Below are 14,883 nucleotides of genomic sequence, written 5' to 3'. Positions count from 1 at the left end.
CTGGACAGAACAAGAGCTTGAACAAGGAGTTGTGTTGCATGTTCTGAAAGAAAGAGCCTGATCTTCCTAATGTTGTATAAAGCAAATCTGCAGTTTTAGCAATGTGGTCTGAGAAATTCAATGCTCAGTTAGTCCTACCTTTGTGATAATTTTACAGATACTGCTTGGCACACCTATGGAAATGTTGTGATTTTAAGACAGGCATAAATCATTCCTTAGAACAGCACAAGCAAGATAATAAAAACAAATTTATTTAGCCAGTACCTTGTCCCAGTAGCCTATTTTACATTTAATTGCATTCAAGTCATCCTGTGTGTAGCACTGCAGAACGTAAATATGGTTATAGCCACAAGAAGCCAAAGATAATTAACAATAATAATTGGCAAACAACATAATAATTTGACATAAGCAAGGATACTGATAAATGTATCTATGGGGATTTTTATTTATGACAGCCTCCAAGCAGAAGGGATCCAACCAGATGTGTAAACAACTCACAGAGATGTCATTGTTAAGATAAAGACAAAAAAAAAAAAAAATCCTAAGATTCTCTGAACATAAAAGAGTGCCAGGGAGTGGCTTCAGGGGAAAGGTTCATTATTATTTAAAACTGCATTGGTGAGCTGTTAACATATTGCAATAGTTAAAGACTACTAGGCCAATTTAATGTTTGATTAAATCAATATCATTGATGGGAGACACCAAATAATTAAAATCAATAACACATTCATATCAAGAAGAGGACGTCCTAGATCACTGAAGTTTCCCACAACAGCCACTAGATTTGGACTAGTCATTTAGATTTGGGTTAGTCATTTTCATTGGTTGCAGATCATTTTCCTCCTATATTTTCTCCACCTTTTAATTTCCTCTGATGTACTCTGAATGCCAAAAACTTTACTGTACTGAGTTCTGAACATAATTCACAGGGGAAATCTTTTAAATGTAGAAGGTCCCCCACTTATCCACCAAACAAATTCTTACAAAAAAAGAAAAACAAACAAACAAACAGCACATCCATGGTGCGCCATAATCATCTGGCATCCTCTCAATGTTATACCTGAAAAAAAATATTATAACAGTTATATTAATTTACACAGGTGACAAGATAATATTCTTCTGTTACAATAATCAGTCGACAATTTCAATCAATCGGTCGGACTTGAAGCAGTGCACGCCAGTTAGAATTTTTGTCCGAATTGAGATGGTGGCAATGCCATGTCACTCTAATGTATGCCATCAAAGTATTGTAAGAGCGATTTGAGAGCAGTTGGCTGCCTCAATCTACACAGCTTCTCCAGAGGGACCATGTGTGTTTCATGTTATTCTGACAACTTTATTTCCGGTATTGCTCTCAAATCTGTTTTTATAATAGAACTAACTCATTTCATGCATCCCTAATACAAAACTAAAATAAAATGTCATTTTAATGTTATATTAATAGTTCTGGCCTATGTTAAACTTTATTCATCTATATACAGGTGATGTATTAAGCAGTACTTAAAATTTTGAACGAAAAGTGTTTGTTGCAAGTTAAAAAAGGTTCGAAATGTCTAACAAATATTGTATCTAATCCACTCAATCTATGAAAAAATACACAAACACTGCCAGATCATCACTACGGGAAGCAGAAAGCATCTGACTTCAGTCAAATTCTGGAGTTTGCACAGAACCTTCTTACTTGCACTCACCAGTTGATAAGGCAAACCCCCCAGACCCACTCCTCAGTAACATTAAAGGCACAATATGTAAGATTTTTTTATTAAAATATCCAAACACCACTAGAACAGTATTATATATTTTGCTGACTTGTGTACTTACATTATCCCAAATGTTTCGAAGAATGTTTAAATCCAGAGAAATAAGCAATTTTAACTAGTGACACGGACCGTGTCTATAGTGTCATTGTGTCGCCTGCCAATGTCATCATACACCTCGATTTCCGGTTTTGTTTTGTAGAAAACGTGGAAACACCAAAGACGCTTTAATATGCTACGCATTTTATTAGACAGGTGATGACCACACAGAGTAGAATTATAACAGAACTTTCAAATGTACCTAGTATGATAAAACCACGCTGCTTTACCCCAAATATGCACGACCGGAAGGAGAGGAAGCGGTTGACTGTGGCATAATAAAAGCTCCGCTGCTTTCGAGCCGTGTGTCGCGCTCGTTCAGCGCCCTTATTTCGTTTTGATGGCTTTCAGCCTCCTTCATACTACGACGTTAATAAATCTTTAATACATTAGCTTATCCATGAACATGATTTCTGCCCGAGTCCCATCGGATTGCTTCGGCTGTGGGGATGAAGACGACAACTCCCATGATTCCACACTCAGTCACGGCGTCGTCAAACTACGCCTTTGTCTCTTTGTTGGTTTTGAATACGCGCCCTCCAGTGGCAAAAAATTACATATTGTGCCTTTAAGGTAAGACTTAGCAAAGAGAGCTTGAGTACCTGTGATTGGAGATGTACATGATGGGGACTCCTGGGATCTTCCGAATCCTCCTTTTTAGGTCCCTGTCCACCGTGGCCACAATGTAACATTTGTGCTAATGAAACAAATGGGAATGCTTTAGTCACAATGTAAAGGGTATCAGCTCTGAGATTGGAATTGTTTCATAGTCTCATTTTATTGATTTGTGAATTTACTTGATTTTTACTCCTAATATACTGTATATTTGAGAATCTCATTTAATTTATTTGTTTGTTTGTTTGATTGCTTGCTTGCTTTTGTGAACCCTCTACATTTTCTGTGCTTTAACCTTCATAATGCATTCAAAATCTGCATTCGACTTTTGCATTCCTGGGTCCATTTGGACCTGGTGGAATGAAAGCTTATTAAACAGTCATATTTCTTAACTATAGTCATATTGTATCTGATCAGTAACTTCTAATTAATTAGTGAATATGCAATTATTTAAAAGTTTTGAATGCTAGTGTTTTTACAACATTTTAGCGTCTTTTTTTATTAAACTGAACCATGAAAAAAATTATCATCAATAGGTGTGCATATTCATGTTTATCAACAAAATTCAGTCCCAAAAGTGTGTGAGAGACATGGAAAAGAAGATAATTTTTTGAGAGAAGTCACATTCCTGTAGGTTCTGTAGAGTAACGCCAAGATCATGGGTTCGATTCCCAGGGAATGCATGAATTTATCAAATGTATACTTTTAGCACATTGCAAAAAAATTTTTTTTTAATTCCAACAACAAAAAAACATCTACCGGTGTATAACTGTAAATTATCTCACTGATCAAAAAAGTCTGAACAACATTATGTGTGAAGACTCAGTTGATACTCGGGTCAAAATTGGACCTGAACACAAAAGGTTTTACGGTTATATCTCTTAAAGATTAGATTATAATTGGCCAAATGGGCACCCTGAATTAACTGAAGTTCAGTTGTTTATCTTTAAAAGAAAAAAGTATCATCTGTATGCAAAATGACCCACATTTGGTTTTTGACCACTGAAAATGTGTACAATTTAACAAATTCTTGGAGCAACACTATGATTCCGTTATATCTCTGGAACCATATAGGGCCTTCAAATGAAGCAGAAAAAGATCTAAGAACCAAAATCTACAAGGATATTAAGATATCTTTAATACATTTTGGGGGGAAAAAATATAATCAAAGTGCTTTTACCCATTTTTTTTACCCACTGTCACAATTGGAATATAATGCAACTCAAATTGCTGTATGTAATTTGGTTCCAAATCTCAGGTGAAAATTGTTACAAATAATGATGCTGCCATCTCAGTAAAGGTAAACAATTATAACCCCACAGATTACAAAGTTCTCATACCTGCATTACTCTTTGCACCAAGCAGTCATCAGCATACGTTCCTTTGTGTGAGCAAGGTAATCGATCAAAGCGGGAATCTTTTTCAATCCTACAAATAAAGCTCAAATCAGCATAAAAACCAAGGAAGAAAGTGTAGCCACTTTCAAACATAAAACCTGTTAAAACCACAGTGAAATGCCAATTTTAACATCTCTGGTAAATGTACCACATCTACTATTCACATACACAACAGCTTTCTATCTTTTATGTACACCGTTAACATTCCAGATGCTGACAACTTTTGATGAAATGACCAAAAATACACTTTAATACCCTGGAAACAGGGCTTCTCTCTCTCTCACTCAATTTCTGGGATTTTGCATAGAATTTGTGGGTGTCAGAGAGCTGCTATAAATATGCCAGACACTGCAGGAAAAGTGGGATGTCTGCCATTCATAAATCAGAACAGAAATTATAACAGATTGCTTCTATTGTCCTCATTTGTAAGTCACTTAGGAAAAAAGCATCTTCTAAATGATTAAACGCAAATGCTTGGATACAGCACTCTGTGAACAGCCCGCTTCTTTGGCAATGAATGTTTGTGGCTCCTTGTGAAGGGTGTCAATGATTGTCTTCTGGACAACTGTCAGATCAGCAGTCTTCCCCATGATTGTGTAGCCTAGTGAACCAAACTGAGAGGCCATTTTGAAGGCTCAGGAAACCTTTGCAGGTGTTTTGAGTTGATTAGCTGATTGGCATGTCACCATATTCTAATTTGTTGAGATAGTGAATTGGTGGGTTTTTGTTAAATGTGAGCCAAAATTATCACAATTAAAAGAACCAAAGACTTAAACTACTTCAGTCTGTGTGCATTGAATTTATTTAATACACGAGTTTCGCAATTTGAGTTGAATTACTGGAATAAATGAACTTTTCCATGACATTCTAATTTATTGAGATGCACCTGTAAATTCTGTTGAAACTATAAGGTTATCAAATTGGACAAACTGTTCAAATGTCATTTACGGCAAATGACATTGCTGTCCACAATGTAGTTAATCTTATAACCACTGCAGTGGCACACACTGCAACAAAGGTAGAACTGAAGTTACTACTACTTAGGCCAGCAAATGCTGCAGCTGATTTACCAGCATTTCAAAAACTCTAGATAGATAGAGCTCTAAATAGAAAAATGCCTTTTAATTACAACATTGCGAATTAATGTTGTCCCAGCACTTTAGTTTTAACAGTAAAAGAGTGCAAGATGTAAGTAGCTAAATATTAAATATTTGCCAACTGTTTTATGAAAGAAATGTTAAACAACCGACAGTATTATGGGTTTTTTTTGGTTAAGTTTTTTCTGGTTTACATAGAAAATATAGGTGTGATTCATGTAATGCATAACTGAATGTGATTTAGAGTGAATGTGTGCATATTTTAAAATAAAACTATTATTTGAAAATAGTTCAACTTGATTTTACAAACAAGATTTTACAGCTTTTCATTATTCCCTTTAAATCTTTCATTTAAATAAATAAAAAAGGACATTTAAATAAAAATGCTTATTATTATGCCCCGTCCCCAAATACTGGTTTGATCCCCAGTGTTCAAGACACTGTTACTGTTACATGTATGTCATGCAAGTGTGCATTACCGCAAAGCCACTCGAAACTTCATCCCTAATTTCTCAAGCTCAGCCATCACACAGTCCGTTATGCAAGGAACACTTGAATGAAACAACAACAAAAAAAACATTAGCTTAATTATTAGCTTGAAAACTACAAATGTACGTCAGTAGTTTAGTCAGATTGTGTAAGTTGTATGAATACATGATTGTGTAGCGCTTTATGCATACAGCGCTCAGACAGGGTAAAAATTTAAACATTTATATTAATACATACAGGGAATTAAAATTGGCCTTCCCATTTCATTCATCAAAAATTATACAACAAAGAAACCTGTTACTAAAATACCATTTTGTGTTGTAATAAATCATGAACAAATGAATGGTGTAATTTAATACTATTAACATCATACCCTTGCAAATGTACAACTGGTTAATTTAGGCTATGTCCACACGAAGCCAGAGCTTTCCCTATCCGATTTTTTCCCCCCTCGTCTCAACAAATATGAAACCACAACTACACGAAACCACAAAACCGACACAAAACGATGTCATACATGCCAGACCAGTATGTGGCGCAGTAATTCTGCCACAGAGATGCACTAAAAATGGAGAAGACGACATGGACTATGTGCATAAACCTTGCGCGCAGTATACAAACGAACATAGAACAATACATTTATTAATCTGTGTTAATGTTAGTTAATAAAAAGTAGGGATGCACCGATATGAAAATTTTGGCCGATACCGATAACCGATTATTCTTTATTTTTGAAAGCCGATAACCGATATGTTGGCCGATAAATCTATATCCAAATTGTTATATACTTTTTGAGAGCCTGATTACAAAAAAGGTCTCATCATTAAAAGCCACATCCCAAACACTTCAACATAAGCAGCCTAGTTTGAACGGTGTACATTTTAAAAATATTTTTACTCTCCCATTACCAAATTTAGTCATAAAAAAAGTCTTACAAATAAATAAAATAATGCAGAAATAATGCAAACAAGTCACTGGACATCATTACACATGTAAAGAATCAAAATGAATGCGCCATAGATCAATAAAACGGAATAGCCTCTGCACGGACAATAATTAAATGATTTTAATTACTAAACCATATTGTTGATGAAAATAATAAGAGAAAAATACAAGTGGTTGTTGTTATTAATAATATATCAATGATTTTGAAAAAGTAACAAATTAATACCACTGTTTTAAATAGCAGCCATTGAGCTGCAGCTCAAGCTGAAGCTGAAGAGCTGAATGAACACGGTAAACTGAAGCGTTTTGCTGGCAGCTTATTTAACTCAAGGAAATGCATCCTGAGATTAATATTAATACAACATAAACATAATATTACAACTTATATATGAAATGACAAATGACGCAGTTATTGCATGCTATAGTCAGAATGTGTGATCCTGTTGTGGATGCGCTCTTCCCATAACAACGCGCTGAAACACAGCAACTAAACCCAAAGAATTCACAACGTTTTATTATAATAATGTTCTCATTAGAATGTTATATACACGACATTCCCAATCATAGTTATTAATGTTGTGCACTGCTGTTTGGGCTGCGTGTGCTGAGCTAAAGATGATCACTGGTAAACTGAAGCGCTCTTTTAACTTAACCAATCGCATTCTATATGAGATAAATCAGATATACATCAAATAAACACAATATTACAATGTACAATTGCACAAAAGGCTGCAAACGAACAGCGCGCATCTGAAGTGTCTCTGAAGGAAATAATGCATTATTTATCGGCTTTAAGATATCGGCCAAATTTTCTTATCAGGCCGATACCGATAACAGAAAAAATGAGCCGATATGGGCCGATACCGATATGGTGGCCGATATATCGTGCATCCCTAATAAAAAGACAGTCATTCAGTGTTTGTTCATGTTTTTGTTGCGGTTACATGACGTAGCGGTGTCACGAGACGTGGGCTGATGACGTCATCGTTTCAGAAAATATATGGATTCGCTGTCCACATGAAAAAGCAAGGGCGGCGTTTTCAGATTTATCCACTCTGGGACCTGGTTTAAAAAAATATCGGTTTCACTCTCCCAAAATGCCGGATCCGTGTGGACGAAACGCCTATATTTTTCTACACAACACTTAGGTGTGATCTGTTCTTAAGAGCATTTCTGAAGTTTTATGCATATGACCCAAGATCACATTTTATGAGTAATCAGTGCAGATGCCACTAAGACCCAATAATAGAAAAAAATAGTTTCCAACTAAGCCTATATTAAAAAAAAATAGTATTAGTAAATATTATATCATTCATGATAATCGTGCAACAAATTATATAAGCCTTGAATTTTACACCAAGCCCAGCAGTTTAAAATCAACATTGAATGATAACGTCCAATTACTAGTTTTATTTGTTTTATTTTCATTTAAAAATGAAAATTACCATAATTTACTCACTCATGTCATTCCAGACCTGTATGACTTTCATTCCTCTGTAGAACAGATAAGATATTTTGAAGAATGTTTCAAGTGTTTTTCTTGCTTACAAGTTAAAAAAATTATACTTTTATATATATTTTTGTAAAAAACAAAACAAAAACATACAGGTGTGGAATGACGTAAGTTGTGTTCTAGGTGAACTATCCCTTAAAGGGGTCATATGATGCGATTTCAATTTTTTCTTTCTCTTTGAAGTGTTACAAGCTCTTGGTGCATTCTTGGATATTCTTTATAAAAGTTAAGAGTCAACATGCCTACCTAAAACGGCTCGTTCTAACACGCCCCCACATGTCTACATCACGATGTGGGAAGATTTGCATAACGCCGCCTAAATGTTCACGCAAAGAAAAGCGGCGTAACTTTTATTCTCGCTGAAGTATTGCTGCTGCCGCCATGTCGTGTAGACGCTGCGTGTTTCATTGTGAAAGCGAAACTACTTTGTTTGGTCTTCCAAAAGAGGACGAAATTTGCTTTGTCATGCTTGGAGCTGATCCGTGCTGGTCGCTGAAGAAATACATAAATTTCGCGCTGTGGATCGCCGGATCGGCTTTCACCGTGGACGAAGCGGAGTCCAGCCCAGGGTCGTCACATGTGGTTGCCGCAAGCCCACCGGCCTCTCCTTCGTCGAATCCGCCGGCCGTTCCTCACTCTAGCCCGTTCGTTGTAAAAGCGAAACTACTTTGTTTGGCCTTCCAAAAGAGGACACGACTAGAAATCAGTAGTTAAGTTGTATTTACAACACTGTTCCAGTTCAACCCAAATATTCAGATGTGTGCAGCACATTTTATGGAGGACTGTTTCCTGATCCTGAGAGAGTAGACTACAATGCCGGCTGTTCTGACTCACAGACTGTAAGTAACGTTATGTTTTCATATTTAAAGGATTTGCCACTGACGATTCAAACGCGAGTTGAGCAGTGTAGTGCGCTTGTTGTTTGTCATTTCTCCAATCACAAATGCAGACATGGTTTTATGTTTACGCAGCGCGATGCAATGCGTAAAAAGACAGTATAAGTCATTATAATCCGTAAATATGTCCCCACTGGATGTAACAAATGCCTCGTTTATAATGTGTGTTAATGTTTTTGTCTTGTCGCTCCGGACTGACAGGGCATCACAGTATGGTAGGGGCGTAACATTTCAGTCACATGCTTGAGGTATTCGTTCAATCACAACGCACTAGATAGCTGGCCAATCAGAGCACACCTCGCTTTTTCAGAACAATGAGCTTTGTAAAAATCGACGCGTTTCAGAAAGGCGGGGCATAGAGGAGAAACAATAATGTACAGTGTGTGGAAAAAAATTAGTTTTTTTTAACCTTAAACCGCTTAAACACATTTCATTACACCAAATACACAAAATAATGTTCTTTTTAGCAACATCAAATGACCCCTTTAAAGTCCTGGTCAGCAACAGCATTGCACACAGGATGCAGTCTTCCTTTTAAATATATAGGCAGAGAACAACGTCTTAGAACCGTGCTCAAGGTTTTTAAAATATTTAATATAATAATAATAATAATAATAATTAAATTACATTAAAAAACTAAAGTTCAGCTGCATTCTGATTCACAGGGTCCCTTCACAGTGTTCACTGCTGCACATGATACCTATAACTATTTAAGTTAATTTCACTTAACAAAATATGTTAAATTGTAACACCTGGGATACAAAATTCACTTTTACATGTTGTTTGAACTGAAATGTGTCTTGGCAGTGTGTGTACACAACCACCCTTTCATGATAATTTTTTTTATTAAAATCCCCATTCCCCATAAATAAAAACCCCTTTCTCAGATCAAGCCGTTTACAGATTCTTGGCAGAGTTACGTAGTTCTGCACAGGCCCCTCCCACAATTGTTGACTGACACTGGCATTGTATCATAGACCCGCCCTGAGTGAGCTGTAAACAGTCTGCCATTATTTCAATGCCAGAGCAAGTGTAGTCAAGAACGTCTCCTCCGCTGAAGACACAGTGGATTACTTTTGTTTTTGAAGGGAATGTGCCCCCCGATCTACCTAAATGCTTCTATGTATTTACGCAAATCATTCGTGATCCAGCTTCACCAACAGAAGAGTATAAAGTTTTTTTATGAATCTTTGCAAATCACCTTTCCTAATAATGTGCTAGTTAGCAAGTTCCGTGACGAATGCAGCTAAAGTTTATAGTAGTGCTGGGCGGTATACCGTTTATACCGAATACCGGTGTTAATTTTTGTTATGATATGAATTTTTAAAATACAGCAATACAATATGTCACTTAAACAACGTTCGGAACGCAACACTGTTTGAAAGGTGTCCCTTTTGACTCCTGGTTAACATGTATTAAAAGGGGTCGTGTTTAGTCACTATTTAGTGGTATTTTTTGACAATATTCACTCATGACAGTAAATTAGGGCATTCTAAGTCAATATATTGCAGTATTACCTCTCTCAATCAGTAGAAAATATGGTTAACACCCGGTCATGCATGAAAAAAAAATACCGTCATGTACCGTGAAACCGGTATAATTTTGAAAAATACCGTGATATAAATTTTTGGTCATGCCGCCCAGCACTAGTTTACAGCCTCAGAGAACTGAAGGTGAGCAGAGCTCATTAGCATTTAAAGAGACATGCACCAAAATGGGTCGCTGTAAAAGGTAAAAAGGGTGTTTTTTTCACTACCATTGAGAAATTTTAACCAAAGTATGTTATATACTTTTCATTAAGACCCTAAAGAATCATATCAACTTGTGGAAAATGGGCATCCGATGACCCCTTTAAGTATAAAAATAATAAAAATAATTATAACTATAATTAAACGAAACTAAAATAAATTAAATAAAAATCTAATTAGGTTACAGGCAGGGGCGTAAATTTCGTTAAAATAGTGGTCATGTCCGTTGTAGACATTACTATCCATCACAGTGTTGTCAAGACCACAGTTTTCCTGTGGAATTGTGCTACTTTATCACTCTTGCCACGGGTTGAAGCGACCCCAATAACGTGTATTTTAGCCCCAGGAACGCGATTTTTACCCCGGTAAATGTGGTTAGTTTGGGCTAGTTTTGGGCTCAAAACGCAACATAGTGACTCGTCGAAAAATACATTGGCATTATCTGTATGAAAGAGAAAATAATCACTTCGTCCAATGTTGAAGTTACTAAAATAGCCTTGAAAGCCTTACATACTGGAGTTCCACAACTATTGGCTTTGTTCTCTCTCACCAGACTTGTGTGTGTGTAGGTGATGTAAAAGAGAAAAGCAGGCATTTGGACCAAAGCACTGGGAGGCAAGGGAGGGGGAGACTCAAAATGTTTCTAAACTTAAAAAGCATTTTAATGCATTACTACTTACACAATTATTTAAAGTATAAATAAAACATTATTTACAATACACGGCATGTTTTTTAATCATATTTTTAGGGGGGACAACCTCCCCCCCAATATGAAACTAATTTATTGAAATCTTATTGTTTTGATGGTTACCTCAGACTATTAATCAGTTTAACTCCCTCTCCCTCATCACATGAGGTTATGAAATGGTTATGGTTTACTCAATATACAGTACGTCTCAATAACAGAAAATCAAGTTTTTTTTATTTAATTCCAACAGTTTTATCCATTTCATGACATGTTAAAATAAAGATTTTTGTTCAGCTTTTTGACTAAAATCTTGGTTCATCCCAGTTAATTTACCTGAAGTGATCTGCTTTGTTGATTGGTTTAGTGAGAATGTGCAGTGATAGGGAAACTGTGCAACTTTTGTGAACTACCAAGTGAATAAAAGATCGAAATCTCTTTAATTTTCTGTTAAATAAAAAAAACAGGAACCCTCCATTTTCAGCCCTGTATCCACAGGATTATGATGTAAACTCTATATTAAATACAGCGTAATTTTTGTTCAATGTTGCTGCACTGGAATCTCAGTGATCAATATATCCAATATATGAAAGTGACATGACATGCAGGCAAGTATGGTGTCTGATACTCAGAATTTGTGCTGTGCATTTATCCCATCCAAGTACAAACACACACCCGGAGCAGTGGGCAGCCATTTTTGCTGCAGCGCCCAGGGAGCAGTTCGGGGTTCAGTGCCTTGCTCAAGGGCACCTCAGTCATGTTATTGAGAGAAGAGAGTGCTGTACATCCTCCCCCGGAATTGTAGACTCGAACCCGCTGCCTTTGGTTTACAAGTCCGACTTTCTAACCATTAGGCCACAACTGCCCCATAACACCCATCCTCTTTCACATCAGCACTGATTAAAGTAATTCTGAGAATGTGGAGACTTACATTTAGCATAGAGGCAGTCCATCATTGACTGGACAACATCTAATTTGGCCTTAATAGAAAAGTTGATAAAGTTGGTATCAACAAGGATGTAATATGGAGGTCCAAGCTGGGTGTTGTATTGAAAGAACATACAAGATGGGATCTTTGCACTGAAAGAAAGACAGGTTGAGGCATAAATGATTATATATAATTAATGCAAACACATGCATACAAAGACTCAAAAGTACTACTCAACATATTACTAGTGCTGTCAAATGATTAATCACATCCAAAATAAAAGTATGTTTACATAATGTGTATACAGTGTATAATTATTATGTATATATAAATGCACACACATACAGTATATATTTTGAAAATATTTACATGTATTTACATGTATATATTTATATTAATATAATTTATATTATATATAAATGTATTTAATATATAAACATAACATTTTTCTGAAATATATACATGCATGTGTGTGTATTTATTAGTGCTGGGCAACGATTACAATTTTTAATCGCGATTAATCTCATTATTTTTTTCTGCGATTAATCGCATTGTTGTGCACAAAATTCAATAATGAATTCAAAAGTTGTGTATTGTGCACTTTTTTCATTTAAAAGTACTGCTATATGAACAAGTGCAATAACATTTGGTTTGCAAACACTTTAAACAAATAAGGTGCTTTTTTACAGCAGTATTATTTTTACATAGTAGCAGTTAAAATATTTATTGTAAATCTCAACTTAAACATTAATGTAATCAAATTAAATATAAAACCAAAGTTATTTGCCACTGCCACGGCATTAACGTTTTTATAGAAAATACTTTATAGTTTGTTATAGAAAAACAAGTTATGCTCAAAGTCCAGAGCCTCGATCATAACATTATAATAGGCACCTTCTGAGTAGAAACCTGCACTATCACGGGACCCAACGCAACAGGGTGCGGCACGGGACAACACTTGATGGGTGAGTGCGGGTAGAGACTCGTGTGTGCGGTGATGCGGGAGAATAAGGGTGTACTCACACTAGGCAATCTTAACCGTGCCCGTTTGACCCCAAAGCCCGGTTTTTTGATTAGTGTGATTGCTCCGTGCTGCACTCGGGCGCGGTTCATTTAGCCGTCCCTGGCTCAGTTGGAAGAGGTGGGCCAGAGCCTGGTTCAGTTGGGCTCGGGAACGGTACGCATGTAGTGTGAGCGCAAACCGCGCAGGAGCGCCGAACTTCTGATACCTGCAGCATGATTGCGTTAACTTTTCTGAGCGGCAAAAGTGATAGATCTGTAAAGCAATATATTGTGAGAGGGCCGTGTTACCGCGTCCCAAACGACTCAAAATAATAAACCACAAAGTTAACAAAAAGATGCACTCCACTGAGCTGGCACTGCTGAGCGAGAGCGCTTCCCTGCTGCTTTTATGTGCTATCAGAAACTTCCTATTTCCCACTTATGAAGTGTGATTACGAGCACGTTGCATTCTTTTCAGTTAAAAATAATAGTGAACAGTGGTTTGTGAATGTTGATGCTTAGCCTAAATAATTTTATTGGGAGCGTTCATGTGAGCGCTGCTGCAGTCTAGGCCCACCCCAAATGCTCTCATTGGTTGAGACCAGATGAGACGCGTGATGACGCCCATCCCAAGCCAGTACTGATCAACATCCCACCCTCATGTGACCCATGGTTTGTCTGTATGTGTATTCAGAGCCAATGAGTAATGGACTTTCAAAATAATAATAATAAAAACTGTGTTAATGCGTGATAAAATAATTGTCTGTGTTAATTAAGTAATGCTTTAATGGGATAACACGTTAACTTGCCCAGCCCTGGGGCCTCATGTATAAAACTTTCCATAGATTTCATCCTAAAAGTGTATGGACGCACAAAAGCTAGTTACGCCAGAACCTGTGCAAAAATCCTTTTATCCCTGTCAGCAGAAGATTGTGCGTACATGCATCTCCTCCCCAAAATCACCATATATGGAGCTTACAACGCCTAGTTTTACTATGCATAACCTAATTTGCATATCATTTCCATGCATATTCCCATCCACGTGACACCATGTTTAACACCGTCAAAGGTACAAGACATTAGGAAAATATGACATGCGGACTAAAATGCAATTTGTACGGTACAATACATTGCTAAAAAATCATTCACTATCCTTGTCTTGTTTTCGAATAAATATATCAAAATGAATGTAAAAACAAAATTTTATAAAATACCTCTCAGAGAATCTTATTAGAATAGAGTGGATCTCTTTCTTTTCCACTGGCCAAAGCAGTATATAATTGTTTTAAATAAATTAAATATTTTAGGATATTTAAATAGGCTATAGTTGAATCAGAAATACGATGTGTGTAAATAAGTGTACATAATTGTCTGACGCGGCGTCACTGACAAAATATTATAAAAAAGAAACGTGCAAATCTTATCGTTTGCTTCAGATTCTATCCTTCAATCACAATGCTATTTTCATAATGTTCTGAATGTTTGTGAAAAACACCTCCGTGCAGCCTTGGTTGTGAAGTAGGCTAATATATTCGGACCTATTTAAACTTGCCAGTGGACCGTTCGACCACCGAATCCAGCAGTGTCTGCCACAATATCAAAGTAAGTGCGCATCGTTGATGTTCTTGCTAAAACTATTTCTCTTAACATGAAATCTGCAGATTAAAGAAACATTACTGTGTGCCTAGCACTCCTCGCTGCCATTAAAACAG

The 14,883-nt window shown here is 36.5% G+C and overlaps 1 protein-coding gene across 1 annotated transcript in view; it reads right to left on the bottom strand.

The window, feature by feature from the left end:
- Nucleotides 1-421: 421 nt before the first annotated feature.
- LOC107573319 (uncharacterized) overlaps nucleotides 422-14,883 on the bottom strand; it is a 23,456-nt gene continuing 8,994 nt past the window's right edge. Inside the window, exons 3-7 of the mRNA XM_016259760.1 lie at nucleotides 12,173-12,321; nucleotides 5,445-5,517; nucleotides 3,812-3,899; nucleotides 2,459-2,553; nucleotides 422-1,060 (exon numbers count right to left, since the gene is read on the bottom strand). Coding sequence (XP_016115246.1) covers nucleotides 940-1,060; nucleotides 2,459-2,553; nucleotides 3,812-3,899; nucleotides 5,445-5,517; nucleotides 12,173-12,321 — 526 coding nt within the window. The 3' untranslated portion in view covers nucleotides 422-939. The remainder of the gene's footprint in view (nucleotides 1,061-2,458; nucleotides 2,554-3,811; nucleotides 3,900-5,444; nucleotides 5,518-12,172; nucleotides 12,322-14,883) is intronic.

The sequence above is a fragment of the Sinocyclocheilus grahami genome, unplaced genomic scaffold (assembly GCF_001515645.1).
Source record: "Sinocyclocheilus grahami isolate Dianchi unplaced genomic scaffold, SAMN03320097.WGS_v1.1 scaffold1917.1, whole genome shotgun sequence".
Classification (NCBI taxonomy): Eukaryota; Metazoa; Chordata; class Actinopteri; order Cypriniformes; family Cyprinidae; genus Sinocyclocheilus; species Sinocyclocheilus grahami.
This window is presented reverse-complemented; position numbering and strand designations above follow the sequence as displayed.